This window comes from Cynoglossus semilaevis, chromosome 20, assembly GCF_000523025.1.
Source record: "Cynoglossus semilaevis isolate Cse_v1.0 chromosome 20, Cse_v1.0, whole genome shotgun sequence".
Taxonomy (NCBI): Eukaryota; Metazoa; Chordata; class Actinopteri; order Pleuronectiformes; family Cynoglossidae; genus Cynoglossus; species Cynoglossus semilaevis.
The window spans coordinates 5,979,041-5,994,730 of NC_024326.1; the positions used below are offsets into that span (position 1 = coordinate 5,979,041).

Genomic DNA, 15,690 nt, shown 5'->3' on the forward strand with positions numbered 1-15,690 from the left:
GAAAGGAGATATTGGCGACATGGTATGTGATTTTGACTTGAAAATGATACTACTAATAACACAACAATAAACACATTTTCTGCCTAATAATATTCTCTGATGTAAAACTTGAATGAATTCTTTTTCAATGTTACAGGGCAGCGTTGGAGATCCCGGTCCTGTTGGTTACAGTGGAATGAAGGTAACTTTTATCTTTTGAGATGATCCAATATGGTACCCTAATGATTATTTTAATAAGCAATAATATTTTTTTATATGAGTTTATACTTAAAAAAGCATCCGAAGATGCATTATTTTACTAATATAAATGCAATTTAAAATAATTATACCCAAACCTTAGATGATGTACCTGTAACAGTAAGGTCACAACACTTTGTGACTAGTGACTAGTTTTGATTTGTTCATATGTCAAAATTTAAATCAAAATTTTAGTATATAATTATTCATTACCAGTTTGTGCTATATTTTCAGAAATATAAAATGAACCTGGCAGAGTTGTGTGTTCTATGTTGACTTGAAGTGGGTTTCGATCCATAAAAAATAATAAAAAAATAAGGTATTCATTTTAAAAATGGGTGGGGATTTAATTAATTTGCATGTAAACACTAAATAGAAATAAAAATAAATCAGCCAATTATCATGCCAAACCTAAGTAGATGGACTCATCTTATTATCATTTCACTGGTATTGGACGTTACAATACAAATGGGCCGAAAGTTTAAAATAACCGAATCCTCTATTTAAAAAAAAAAAAAAAATTTAATGATATTAAATGTTTAGCCCATTTTAACATACCTGTTGAATGAAACTCACTATATATCCAACAATTCCATCCTTCCGCTTATCACCAGCTCAATTTTAATACACAAAAAAAATCTTTCCCACAATGTGTTCAAATAACGTGTAGTTGATTGTTATTTGAACACACTGTGTGAAAGAGTTTTTGTTTCATGTTGCAGCTTGACCCTAAAATACTATCTCAACTTGGCTGGACTGTGTATTTTATCAATACAAGGGAAAACATTTGACGAAAATATAAATGACGTTTCTGTGTTTAAAACAAAAACGTTTCCCCAAATGTGTTCAAATAATGTGTGTATTTAATGTTATTTGAACACACTGCGTGAAAGATTTTTTTTCTTTCACAAAGCAGCTAGACCCAAAAATACAATGTCAACTTGGCTGGAATTTTTCTAAAATAGAAATTATATATTATATAGTTGTATATGATATGTTGAGTTAGAACATCAAACAGGCTCTCAGTAAAACAATAGCTTTTGCATACTTGTATCACCACTCAGTTAGATTCAGTGTGATGAGTTTGTTTGCGAAAAACCTCAAAAAAAAACCCAGAACATTTAAGTCGTTAATGTCCTGCTATTATTTTAACTTTAACCTAACAAGAAAATAACGCATGAAATGCGTTATGTTTATTTGTTTTAGCATCGCTAACTGTTGTCCGAGTTAAGGCATTTTCTGATGATTCATGTCTACAGTGATCTTTTAATTGATGGTGTTGATAATAACATGTTTATGTTTCTTTTCACAGGGAGACCAGGGTGGAAAAGGAGAAAAGGTAAATGGGCAAAAAAGCGAAATATGCTCGGGGGAGAAGTTTATCTCTTCGTGATTTGTTACTCACAGATACCGTTGCTGTTTTTTTCAGGGTGACAGAGGAACCAAAGGCTACAAGGTGTGTTCTCCTGTCTTGTCTTTAAAGTTCTGTTCTCCAATGTTTTCAATTTATGAATCTACCTTTAATCTCTCACTTATTTCTTACGCATTTCGTTTTATTTCTAAGGGAGACAAAGGTGAAAGGGGCAGAGACGGGATTGATGGACGCAAGGTAAGTTACATAGTCCGGCGGCCAATCCCTGCTCCTGACAGATCAGTGTTTTTAAAAGGCCAACACGATGTTGATGATTCTAATCCTCTATGTTTTCTGTCTCTTCTCTTATTAGGGTGAAGCTGGTTTCCCTGGTCTTGCCGGCTGTAAAGGTTCTCCTGGATCAGATGTGAGTTATAAATCTTTTTTTTTTTCCTCCAAACAATTCTACCGTTAGGGTTTTTTTTCTTGAGCGGCGTCTGAACACTAGGAATCCCATCTTGACAGAAACCAGACGTTGGACATTTAACAGACTCTGTAGCAGCTGACCCTATGTCAAAGGCTGAAAAATATATATAAAGTCATTCAATCGGCACTCGGTGAAACGATGTGTTGTTGTGTCATCCGCGCAAACTAACAGAGTCACTCGGCTCAGCGTCAATGTTTACAGCTAAGTTACCGGGTTTGAGAGTGCAGATGTGACTAGTAAACACCCCGAAGCCTCGAGTCCATGAACTACTTAACCACCGGCCGGTTTACATTCTTTACTGTCAGATTGTTTAAATGAAGTCCTATAGCCATGTTGTAAACAAACGTCCCCGTATATGGAGATACGGCACGTGCATGCTGGCCCCGATGCCGCGGTTCTTGGCTTCAGCTGGTTTTGATCAGACACTTCTGAAGCTGTTTCTTGGTGGTACGTTTCCAGGGTCTGCAGGGAGAGCCTGGACCAAAGGGAGATCCTGGTCCATATGGACAGAAAGGAGGCAAAGTAAGACTCCAGTAATGTAGCATTCGATAATGGAATGGTCCAGCCTTCAGGTGATTTGTCACAAGCCTATTTTTTGATATATATCTTCATATCAGGGAGATCCAGGAAGAAATGGCGACCCAGGAAGACCTGGAAACTATGGACCTCTGGGATCACGGGTAAATAAGAGAATAGAGAAGAACACCATTGCAAAGTAACAAATGTGACTTGTGTGTATATATAATTTTTTTTTTTTTTATAACAGGGAGATCCAGGTCCTCGTGGTGCCGACGGTGACAAAGGAGAACGTGGTGATGATGTGAGCACTGATTCCGCTATAAGACTTTTGAAATACTTGAGCTTGAGGCGACTTCGCTGATGTCATAACGTGTGCTGTTAATGTGCGAATTTTAGGGTGCACCTGGACCAGATGGACCCAGGGGAGATAAGGTGGGTAAAGAGGATACATGGCTGTGTTGTGATGTGCGCGACAGCTAAAATGACAGCTGTATATATCTTTCTCCGTAAGGGAACTCCTGGAGAGAAGGGAGAACAAGGAGCCCGTGGAAACAGGGGTCCAAGAGGAGAACTTGTAAGTCATGAAACCTCACTTAAAAAAAAAAGTACAGGAGAACTTGTAAGTCATGAAACCTCAGTTTTAAAAAAAAAAAAGTAGTTTAAGAGGCAGCTGCAAAAGGCTAAAGATAAGATAAGATAAGATTTAGGGAATTTCTCAGAAGCCACGTCTACATTGTGTCCACAAAGCAACTAAACTCCTACTTAGGGCTAGAGGGCGAAGTGGTAGTAGGTTGCATGTCTGACTAAACTCCTACTTAGGGCTAGAGGGCAAAGTGAAGTTGCATGTCTAAAGACTTCAACAGTGGTGGATCATGGTGTTGGAAGATGCCGAAATTGTTGCTCGAACGGGCGAGGGGAAAAAAAACGAGAGTGAGCCTCTTGTCTCTTGTTAAAGATTTACAGCATTGGACAATATGCTGAGTTATGTCTCATTCATTCATTCCATCCGCGACCCCCCTGCAATGGTAGTGTGTCCCCCGTAGAGGGCACGCCCCCCCACTTTGAAAACCCGTGCTTTACAGCAAGCAGATCATCCCCCGCGATTTGAAATACTATTGCGAACCTGATAACGTGCATATTTTTTTATCTGTTCAAACCACTGTATGAGTTGCTGCCACCTAGTGACTGGAGGCTTGTTATCATTCAAGCATTACAGCAGTGGTACAATTATGTCCGGCGTATATTCCATTCTATTTGAGAAGTACTGGGTTAACTGAAAACGTTTCCCTGGAGGTTGTTGATTGTTGAACTGCCAAATTATTTTCACTAATCTTGGAGCTGGATATCAAATTTTATAAGGTTATAAATTCACCGCCATTTCCTTGCCAGATACATTTTCTTCGTCAGATTCGCATTTCACATCAAGTCTTACCGAAACCCTTTATCCTGCTAACTGAGGAAACGTATATTTATTTTATTTTGTTGTAAATGTACAAACTTTTTTTTAAGTGTTAGGATTAGGGTAGGCATGGGCAAACTACGGCCCTGGGGCCACATGAGGCCCATTTGGCTCTTTAATCCGGCCCGCCAAACTTGTCTAAATGATGTTATTTATTTCTTATCATACATTTCCCTTTTCCCTGCAGTGCCTGCATTTGATGGCGTAGAAAAGGCTAGAAAAGGCTAGAAAAGGCTAGAAAAACCTTAACATGTCATTTGTCAAAAGATTTGCCCATGCCTGGGTTAGGCTCAGGGTCGACCTTAATGGGATTTTTGTTGTTGATGCCAAATCTCTATTTATCTTTCACTGTGTGTAGACTTTGAAGTGTCTATTTTAAATGGCTACAAGTGGATTAAAGAATTTTGGACGGGCAGATTAAAGAGTGGGGAAAGGTTTATTTTTTTGTACAACCCCCCTTGAGACATCAGGGATCCGTTTCCATGGAATATCTACTGTTTTTATATGCTTCTCGTGTTGAGTCCCAATGTACTCATTGTAACATTTGTTCTCATTTACAGGGAGAACCAGGACCAAGAGGAGAGCAGGGAAGGGAGGGCCCTACTGGCTCCAATGGAGACCCCGTAAGACACAACTCCTAACAGAAACACAGAATACACAGAAAACAACACAGGAACAAACAGCAAACTACATATAGGGTTTGTTGGCAAGCAGAGCTGCAGCAGTTGCTGGAAAAGTCATTAAACAAACCACCCACTTTTCTCTCTCTGGCCTGGCTGCATCTTTTTTTCCGATGAGAAGTGGGTCCTTCCCAGCATACACACATGTGAGAACGGCATATATTTTTCATGTCGAAGTTTAGTCCATTAACAACTTGGCTGCAGCTCCAGAGTACAGTTGTCCACTGCTACTTTTTTCACGTTTTTTTTTCCTGTGAACATCACAATGTTCACTCCCTCTTTCCCCTCTGACTCAGTTCTTCTCTTCCTACACAGCAGCCAAAGCCTCAGTATGGCGTTCTTAACAAGGCACCAGGCAATGCAATAATAATAATAAACCTCATAAGTGTTAGATGTGGAAACCACCGTGATGTCAGAGACTTCAATTCTTCTTTTGTGCTCTGTAACTGAAGCTCTGTTACTCAGTTTGGGAAACACGGAATCACTGACACATGTCGGTGCACCGTTTTCTGCATATTTTTTTCCCATCCAAATATTGTAAAAAAAAAATCTTCAGATTATCAAATTGTAAATATGTGCTACTACATGTAGCACTGCTGTTAGGAAGTTAGTGCAAGTTCTTTTATTTGCATTAAATCCAGTAAAACCCGAAAACAAAAGGATGTAAACAACCACCAAAAATGACTAATGTTTGACCCAGGCAGGTCTTCTTGTAATGGAAACGGTGGCATTTGTAAGCAATGCTACCCTAAAAATTGAGTGACAGTGACGAAGAAAAACACAATGAATCTAATTGTTCAATAATATAAATAATAATATTTGATTTTCAGGGTGAGCCTGGCAAAGTAGGGGCTCCTGGCTACAGAGGAGATGAAGGCCCCCCGGGAGCAGAGGTAAGTCAAACAGAACTAGCACATCCTTCCCATTTTGATGAAATATAAATAAATATACATTGTTTCAGCCATTTAAAACAAAAGCAATTCCTGGTAATTGGTGACTTTTTTTGGGCTACATTTACCGTATTTTCTGGACTATAAGTCGCACCAGCCAGCTAGAGTGCCCTCTAGCGGATGTCAGTGTGAAAATAACGAACATGTACATTTTCAGTGGTAAAGGAGTAGCACGTACTGGTACACAAGCCTAGAGTGCCCTCTAGCGGCTGTCAGTGTCAAAGTAAAAAAAACAAGTGCAAATGCAATCCCATACTGAGGCACTCAAGGCATCGTAGTCTCCAGACAGGAGACCAAAAACCTTCCCCTACTTTTCTCGCCTGCAATGGATTTTCATCCTGGCATTCCACAGCTGCAGGATGCAGAAATGCAGTATTCAGTGCAGAAAGAAAGAAAGAAAGAAAGCCATAGAATATGTTTAAATGCGGAGGCAGGATGTGCAAAACCTTGGTCAAAAGTGTCGATGTCTGGTCATGTGGTCCCGAGTGAGAATGGCTTACATGGAAATTTGGTGATGAAACAGGGGTAAGTTTGTGGTTCCTCTGGAAACTATGGGTTTGGCTATCATAGTAGCATTTTGGTGGCCGTGTTGGAAAATGATTTTATACCTACAGTTTTGGACTTTCGCTGCATCTGGGTCATCAGCTAGTTATTTAAAATTTTTCCTCATGTACAGTGTCTGTAAAACCCGAATAGTGTCTTTAATTGCTTGGAGGTTGGTAAAATGATTCATAAGCATGGTTATCAAGTGAATCACCTAATTGTTAGCGATGGTGACTGGAATTTCTTCGACTACAATATGCGTGATCTTGGTATCCTTCTATCTTCGTAGAAGGTTTGTGACTGATTATTTTCATGAAATTGGGGCGGTACTTGAGTTGTAAAGTAATTCTTGTTGGCATCCCTTCGTATCAGTGTTTAACGCTGTAGCTGTTTCGCTTTGGTAGAGGTGTTTTTATGCATCGCAACTGCAGTTGTAGTACTCATCGATGACTGCTCTCGTATGAAACCCCATTCCTGTAAAGAAACGATAAAGGGAATTACAATAATCAGATTTACAACTTTGTTGTTACAGCTTATTGTTGTTAAAGTCCAGGTTGACGCTAATGTAATAATAATAATCGTTAAGTCCTTTGTTCGTCCCACGATGGGGAAATTTCACAATGTGAGTCTTTGCAACTTAGCCAGACTGCCGCAAGGGGGCGTCATTAAGTATATGGTTGCAACTCGCAGGCTGCTACATAGGAGGCGACATTAGGGATATGGGGTTGTTCGCAAATGAATGTTGAGTCTACGTTGACTAGTCACTGTTTTTCTGGGGGTTGTTCGCAAATGAATGTTGAGTCCACGTTGACTAGTCACTGTTTGTCGGAGGGAATGCTTTGCAATACTGGGGAATGACATAACATACGTGCAAGAGCGTGTCTGGCTATGCTAATACAGAGCAGGACAGCACTGCTATGTCACAGTTTCAGTCAGTGTTTGTTTTCTGATCAAGAACACAAGCTGGGACAGCTGGGTACCATTTCGACAAACGTGGAAAACTTTCTTCGTTCTGAACGGAAAACTTGTTTGGAATTCCTGTTTAACCCTGCTTCTCCCTCACGATCTTCCTGGTTGCCACACATAGGATAAAATAAATGTCCAAGTTTACCGAAGTTGCGCTTTCGACCATAGAAGACAATTGAAATCAATTAAGATGCGGAACTAGCGCCATCGCGCACACTCGACTGCCTTCTTCTGTTTTTCGATCAGGGACCGGTCGACTTCAAGCGTCAAGTTGGGTGGTTGACCAGTCGATAGTCTGTCGACCCCGTAATGTGTACCATCAATCGATCAATTGAGACTTCGCTTTAGTCTTAACACCAATAATCTGTCAGCTCAGCGGGAACCTTGCTCGTATATAAGCAGGCAAATTTGCGTTTGCGGTTCGACTGAGCTGAGTTCAGGCTGAAAGAGCCCCGGAGGTCGTGAAACATTTCACATGTTCCTAATTACAATCTCTTTATCTTGCAGGGACCCAAAGGACCCAGAGGAATCAAAGGAGCTCCAGGAGACAGAGGCCCAATGGGGGAGAGAGTAAGTGTGGGAGACAGATGTAACCACTACCGATACAATACGATTCACGTGTGTTTTTAGAAATAATGGAACCTACTCCTTATGCCTCTCGATGCGCTATTCAGATTTGATTTCAACCGATTTGTCAGGCCCTTTTTTAACCTAATGCTGTGCATTGATTGCTAGTTTGTGCGAGTGATGGGATCTTTCATTTTGCTCGTTTCAGGGAGTAGATGGAGACCCAGGAAATGGTACCACAGGTTGTCATGGATTTCAGGTTTGGGTCGAGTTGCAGAATACTCACATGTCAGTGAATGGTGCCAGTTCTTACTTTTTTTCTAAAATTGTGACCATATTTGCTTCTCTTCTAGGGAAATCCTGGCCCACGTGGTGATGTCGGTGAGCCGGTAAGTCCACTGTTCCTTTTGTATAACTGTTCGTACTCAAGATAAATGGCCATGCTTATCTTTCACTTTATATTTTTCTTACATCTAGGGCGGCAATGGAACCCCTGGACCAAAAGGAGATGATGGTGAGCCAGGAGATCCAGGCCCTGATGTGAGTCTGCCTCTGTTTTTCCTCTGTTTTGGAAGCATTTTTTTTAGCCCTTGATCTCAGTTTTTATCTTTCAATTCCTTTCTGGCAGAGCATGCCGAAAGGATGTGAATTATGTGTCTGGCTTCCTTGGCGCACGCTTGAATTTTGTTTGATCGTCTTTTAAGCAATATCAGGAATCATACGTTTCTTCTTTGTTGGTGACTTACACTTATTGTGTGTTTGATTTCATTTTTATTTTTGCATTGTAAGTCTTTTACATACATGTTTTACTGTTCTCATTTTTCTGCTTTTGCTCTCACACTCGCCTTCTGTTCTGCAGCTGTACATACTTGATCTGAACAAAATGTGTGCCTGTGTGTGTGTGTGTGAGGGGAAGAGAGAGAGAGACTTGGGAAAGGGGATGTGATCGGATGCAGCTGTGTATATGCTGTTGTCAGGGATACCAGGAAATGAGTGCAGACAATTCAGGGGCTGCGTTAGCCTTTATATGTTTGTCCGTGTGTATGTCTCAGAGAAGGCGACCACCTGTGTGAGATCATTTGTTTCCTTGCCCTTCAGTTCAACCGTAAATGTGAAACATGTTTAGGTTTGACGTGAGCTTACATCAAACCTAAATCTGAAAACTAAACCTAAATATCAAAACTACGCTGAAACTTGAACCTGATATAGAGAACGTTTTCGGTATGGCGTTCCGTCTTTGGGGTGAATTTGAATTTTTTTTTGGAGATTGTTTGAGTTTGAAATACACTGGGATTCGGTGTTTGTTAAAAAAAAAAAGAAGGCTTCAGAGACACCAGTAACATAAGGAATAGGCTCATTTGGGATCGCAACAAAGACCTTCACCAAATGTTGCCTTTGGCATACAGTAGGGGTCACCAACCTTTTAGTAACGGAAACCTACTTCGAGGGCACTTATAAAGTCATATGAAGAGCGACTTGTTTAATACAGACTTCAGACTACAGTTTTTCGACGTACAATACCATCGTCCATCCATCCATCCATCCATCCATCCATCCATCCATCCATCATGGTCTGCTTATCCAGGGCCGGGTCGCGGGGGTAAGAGTCAGAGCAGGGACACCCAGACTTCAATCTCCCCAGACACTTCCTCCAGTTCTTCTGGAGGGAATCCTGAAGCATTCCCAGGCCAGCCGAGAAATGTAGTCACTCCAGTGAGTCCTGGGTCTTTCTCTGGGTCTACTCCCAGTGGGACACGATCCAAGCACATTCCGAGGGGAGGCGTCCGGGGGGGTGAACAGCCACTGTACAAGTGCCTGCAGCAACAACAACAGCAGAGCCAGCTCTCCTGGCCAGGACTCAGCTGTTCATTTGCATCTCAGGGACAATGGATATTCTTTTGGGGACGAAAATGCACATATCCTTGCCAGAGGAAAACAGATGGTTTGGAAAGAGGAACGAAGGAAGCGATCTACATCAGATTTGCTTAAGACATCCTTAAGTCACTTAGACTGTCCCGAGTTCACTCCACAGACAAACCTCCCATAAGACTAACACAAGCCCCCATTCACACCTTGACACCAGTGATGTCAACTTTCCTGCCATAAGGTCAGGGTGTGGTCCACACCCCTTGTTTTACTATAATGACCTGAGTTGAGTTGAGAGTTGAAACTGAGCAAATCCAGTTGCACTCTATTTGACAACCAAAATAGGCATGTTTCAGATCTTGAGCATAGACCAGGGGTGTCAAACATACGGCCCGCGCGCCCAAAAACCAGCCCGCCAGCGGCTTCAGTACGGCCCGCTTGATGGATTTCGATGTTTTTTGTCAAATTATTTCATTAAATACAATATTTTCTTTATGTACCTGCATGAAAACAAAGGGGGAAAAACATGGACTAATTGTTATATATATATATACAGTGATCCCTCTCCTATCGCGGTAGCTGTGTTCCAAGAAATCGCGAAGTAGAGGCGAGATAGTTATTATGTTATGTACGTATATATATATTTACACTTTACGAACCACCAATTATATGCGCAGTAGAGTTGTATAAGGGTGACACGGAGTGAAGTGGACGAGAGAGTGGCGAACAGATAGGGGGAGATGCTGAGAGATGCTACGACGCGTGAGCCAATCAGCGTGAGGAACAGACTGGCAGGCATGCTCAGTTAGCCAATAGTACATAGAGTACGCGTTGTATTAGCCAGAAGTATGCTGTGGACGATCTCGTCCAGGTAAACAAATGTACCAGTGATCATTTGCAAATGCGCTTATCTCAAGTTCAAAACAAGAATCCACATTTTTTAAAGCCAAAATTTCCGTATGTCTTTTAGTTTATTTCTTGCTATATTTTGTGATATAGAAAAAGATTTCGCGAGATTGGATTTTTAAAAAAAAAATCTGCGATGTACTGAGAGTGAGAGGGAACACTGTAATTATGTTATAATTGTAGACATAGGTGGGCTAACTTTTTGACTTGCGGGCCACGATTATTCTAAAATTGAATGGTGGGCCGGGTCGGGAGCAGATAGATGGAGCATTTGTGTGAACTAGATAAACGACATGTAAAAGTCACGCATAAAGGCTAAAATGCTAGAAAAATCATTTGTGTGAACTAAGATAAACGACATGTAAAAGTCACTCATTAAAGGCTAAAATGCTAGAAAAAATATTTTATCGTTTTCCATGCCATCTGTTGGGGAAACATGGGTATTGCAGGGAAAAGGTAGAAGTAATTGAATTATATGATTTGGAAATGGTGGCGCTTTGGCCCAGAGGCAATGTCTCTGTCATTGGTGTTGAACCCCAGGGTTCACCTCCTGGGCAAGTTTGAATCCCGGTTAGGGCGGTTGGTACCTTCCAGTGGACTCACCACCTGCAGGAAGGTTTAGGGGGGTTGGTATGGTGCAGTGTGATTTGGGTGGCGACTGCTGCCCCCGCGACCCGGTAACGAATAAGCGGATGAAAATGGATGGATGGATGGATGTTTAAGAATAAGTAGAGACTTGTGAATGAGCCGGGGTGACACAGTATTTGTTATTCTAACGATATTTATATATGCAATAGGCAGTCAAGAATGTTAACAAAAACTGTCTCCTGTCCCCCTCTCTTTTACATCACAAGCTTATATAGTGCGAAACGTCAGCTTTAAAGACAGCGGGTTGAATATTTTTCTTACTTTTTTCCAGCTGTGGCTCTAGTTCAGCCATGTTGACCGAACAGCTAATGTGCTTTGGTGACATATGTTTTTGCTTACTTCACCTCCTCCCACCTGATTCGTTTAACAGAGCCTGCTGTCGATATCCTACAAAGTTACATTTGGAAATCATTGCATTGAATTTATTATTATTTTCTAGCCCTAGTGGTCACTTGTGACACTGCAGTTCACAGAGGCTGAGGAAACCAGCCAAACCCCCCCGCCCCCCAAAAAAAGATTATACCATTACAAGACCCACAACCCACCGAAAACTAGTTCATCCTTGGGACGACAGCTGAACCGGTTGAGAATCATGTTGTAGTGTGTTTGTTGACTAAGTGTTTGTCTGTTGCTATGGTTTCCTTCAACCAATTTGTGGTCGTTGCTCCCACTGCTCACTGTTTTATGTTTTGTCATAGTCTCTGACCATATACAGCTTATTACTGTAAATGGTCTGGAGTCGGAGTGCGGACAAACAGATGAACAGTTGTGCTTATGTGTTTTTGAGAGTAACGAGTAAAACAATAGTACGGTTGAAGCTACCCACTGAGAAGCAGTAGATGTATCAACGACAGCTCAGAAGAGCACATTTGACCTTGTCAGCTCAAATACTTCTGTTTAGCTTCACAGGGTCTGAAGTCTGATTCCAGTGACGCGGGACCCATTTTTGAGGCTCTGTTTCAGGTCAATTTATATAGGAGACGTTTACAAAAGGCAGTGAAGTGAGGCCCAGGAATTGATAGTAGTCAACAGAGTCAATCTTTGTAACTTCAAATAGACATTCACTTTTGTCAAACGGAATCGTCAAATAGACATTCACTTTTGTCAAACGTTGTACCTTTTAGAAAAGTATTGGCTGAAATAGGTTAAAACTACCATTACTAAACCAGGTTTCCAGAGGTTGCATAACTTAATGAAGAGTCCGATGGGTGTTTGTACGACTTTACAATGCTGTTGGTGCGCTTTTTGGTTGACCATCTCGTCGTTTTTAAATCCGAACAACACGATCTTTGGTATCATTTTCTTTCTCTTTACTTTCTCATTGGTTGTCCCGCAATTTGATTGATAACTTACTTTATAATCTTTGGGTTTCGGAGAAAGTATCAAGTCTTGTCGAGTCAAAGGGGCTCGAGTCCAAGTGAAGTCACGAGTCACTGATGTTAAAGTCCAAGTCGAGTTCCGAGTCTCTTTACATTTTGTCAAGTCGAGTCTAAAGTCATCAAATTCATGCCTCGAGTCTGACTCGAGTCCAAGTCGTGAGACTCGAGTCCACAATTGTCCACATTTCAAGCGTGTAAAACATTTTCTGGAAACGGGGGAAGTAAATTGTGAGGTCATTCTTACCAAAAAGATTTCATAGCCTTAAGTCGGGATTCTTCACATTTCTGCCGTCACAGCTCTAATCTTGTTGATCAGCACCAGGTCACAGTCCAGCAGCTGTCAAGGCTTAAGTGGCTTCCATTCTCACAGACAGCTGCGGTGATGTAGACAGAAAACAGCCAGAATCTGGTTACAATTAACATTTATGACGGAGCCAAAAGGTTTTGTTCTTAGTGCCTGGTCAAGTTCAAGTAAATACGTAGCTCGCATGTGTTCTCTGCAATTTAACCTTGATGAAGCGCGTGAACATTGAACACTTTGATCTTGTTTAAATGACATAAACTACTGTAATACACTACCTTGGGTTGCGAACTTATTTTCTTCTGTGACTCTGTTCGTGAGCCAAAAAGTTTGTGACCCTAATCAGTTTTTCCCATTTTTCCCAGCGGTTCTTTTTGGCCTCACATTGCAGTTAATCCATTTTTTTGGCCGAGATCAGGCATGGGGGCAGGATGCGGCCCGTTCAGCTTTTTAATCCGGCCCCCCAAACCTTTAGATAATTTATTTATATTATCATCATACTTCTGCTATTTTCCCTGCAATACTCACGTTTCCCCAATAGATGGCGTAGAAAATGATAAAAGCATTTTAGCATTTTAGCCTTTATGCATGACTTTGGCATCTCATTTATCTAAGTTCACACGAACGCTCCATCTATCTGCTCCTGACCCTGCCCCCCCCCTTTCAAACACCCCCCTGGCGTTTGACGACGGGGGCCGGGTCAGGGTCAGAAAGATGGCGCAATTGTGTGAACTAAGATAAAAGACATGTCAAGACAAGTCACGCATAAAGGCTAAATGGTTTTTTTTATCATTTTCTACACCATCTATTGGGGAAACTTGGGTATTGCAGGGAAAAGGCAGAAGTATAATGATAACATGAATAAATTATATTTTTTGGAAAAGTTTGGTGGGCCGGATTAAAAAGCTGAATGGGCAGCGTCCGGCCCCCGGGCCTTAGTTTACCCATGCCTGCGCTAACCACTTGTTGTTCGGACACTAATCGTTCATGAAACTAAGCAAAATTAGTTCAAAAATAGACTTCGGAGTCAGATTTGTTCATGTATAGGGATGTTACGGCCCCCGGGTATCACAACGTTTTTAGGGGAGCGTATCAAACCTCAACATGTACTGCATTATTATAAAAAAGGACAGAAGCAGAAAAGACATTCAGAACGGACCCTGCGTAATTATTGCATATGTAGTGATGTCATTTTTTTTTTTTTTTTGTTACCTGGACAAGGGCCTCGCTCTCTTACTCTCCCTAATTACCATGTTTATTTTCTCTTTTTCACAGAACAACCAACCTGGGCCTGCAGGACCTAAAGGGGCCAAAGGTCACAGAGGACCCGAGGGCAAACCAGTAAGAATACCATGAAATCAAGTTTGCATGCACGTGTGTGTGTGTGTGTGTACATGTGGTAGGTTTCGAAAACAGATGTTAGCAAAGAACATCAGTACCTAAATCGGAGGTTTTGCCAAATTTTCTCTGCTGGGCGCCCCATTTGGTTCATAAGAAAATTTGGTTTTGCCAAATTTTCTCTGCTGGGCGTGATAAGAAAATTCTGTTTTGATTTCAGACTAGTTTATTGCACACTTTATTTTTAATATAACTGTTTTTATGCGCCTTAAACTCGTTCGTCTATTTTATGCTAGCATTGCACTGCACGCTAATGTGTAATGTGCACCTCCCGTACTATGCTTTCCTGCACTTCTCTTCTCCCTCTGCCCTTGTCTCCACTTCTGCGCCTGACTAGAGGTCTCCTTTCAAGCGTTCTTCTATGTAGCTCAAATTTGAATCTGCTAAATACGTAAATGTAAATATAAGGAAAATCGTAGAAAGCTAAGAAATTTTCTACTTTGTCGAACCGTCAAATTGAGTTTTTCCCGTGCTACGTATGAGTCGTTCTTCCATTTGAATGTTTAGCTTCCTTGTTAACAGCTTGCAAAATTCCATCGATCGTACCCAGGAACAGACTAATCGAGCTAGTAGACGTTACGCCAGCCGCAGCGTAATACGTGAAAGCTGTTCCATTTGTTTGACTTCACAGTTCTTATGAAACAAGAACTGTTCCCTCTTTGTTTTACTACTCTGTGAGGGAAGTCTGTGGTTTTGTGGATTGTGTAGAAGAATGAAAAAAAAAAGAAGAAGAAGAAGACAGGATCGAAACAGTGAACAAAGGACAACTACTCGCACTTTCATTCCTCTCTTTCTCCGCCTCCATTTTCCCACTTGTCTCTGATACATATTTCCTTCAAAACACTCCCGCATTAGAACGTCGGTAAGCTTTTCCTCTGCACTTAATGGATGCCTCTCTTCTGTCTTTTCTTTTTCCCTTTTTGTCTTTGGTGAACTAGACTGGCATCTTTTTTCTTTTTAAGAAAAAGAATGCTGTGAAACTGGCTAATGCCTGTTAAACCAAAACAGATGGATGTGTTTTTTTTTCACTATGGCAATGAACTTTTTGAAAGACTCATATGTTGTTACAGAAAGATAGTTAGGACCACAATTGTGTGGGTGTGGATGTGGGCGGTGTGTGACTAAGGAATTCTGGTCGGCAGAGAAAGGAGTCAAGGTTTTCCAAAGGTTTTTCCACATATAGTTTAAAACAAGTTTTATCCTCAAGTCCAGTCACATGAAATATATCTATGCATATATATATATATATATATACAGTGTATTATATATATATATATGTATATATATATAAATATACTGTATATATATATGTATAGATATATTTCATGAAATATATCTATGCATATATACATATATACACCCCTGCATTGATAGGGGTATATATAAGTTTTATCCTCAAGTCCAGTCACGTGAAATATATCTATGCATATATA

The 15,690-nt window shown here is 40.9% G+C and overlaps 1 protein-coding gene across 1 annotated transcript in view; it reads left to right on the top strand.

The window, feature by feature from the left end:
• col6a1 (collagen, type VI, alpha 1) overlaps positions 1–15,690 on the top strand; it is a 28,009-nt gene that overhangs the window by 6,040 nt on the left and 6,279 nt on the right. Inside the window, exons 7-24 of the mRNA XM_025052433.1 lie at positions 1–22; positions 137–181; positions 1,550–1,576; positions 1,667–1,693; positions 1,802–1,846; positions 1,962–2,015; positions 2,535–2,597; positions 2,693–2,755; positions 2,842–2,895; positions 2,991–3,026; positions 3,106–3,168; positions 4,614–4,676; positions 5,564–5,626; positions 7,700–7,762; positions 7,968–8,018; positions 8,113–8,148; positions 8,237–8,299; positions 14,135–14,212. Of these exons, the coding sequence (XP_024908201.1) occupies positions 1–22; positions 137–181; positions 1,550–1,576; positions 1,667–1,693; positions 1,802–1,846; positions 1,962–2,015; positions 2,535–2,597; positions 2,693–2,755; positions 2,842–2,895; positions 2,991–3,026; positions 3,106–3,168; positions 4,614–4,676; positions 5,564–5,626; positions 7,700–7,762; positions 7,968–8,018; positions 8,113–8,148; positions 8,237–8,299; positions 14,135–14,212 (916 nt within the window). The remainder of the gene's footprint in view (positions 23–136; positions 182–1,549; positions 1,577–1,666; positions 1,694–1,801; positions 1,847–1,961; positions 2,016–2,534; positions 2,598–2,692; positions 2,756–2,841; positions 2,896–2,990; positions 3,027–3,105; positions 3,169–4,613; positions 4,677–5,563; positions 5,627–7,699; positions 7,763–7,967; positions 8,019–8,112; positions 8,149–8,236; positions 8,300–14,134; positions 14,213–15,690) is intronic.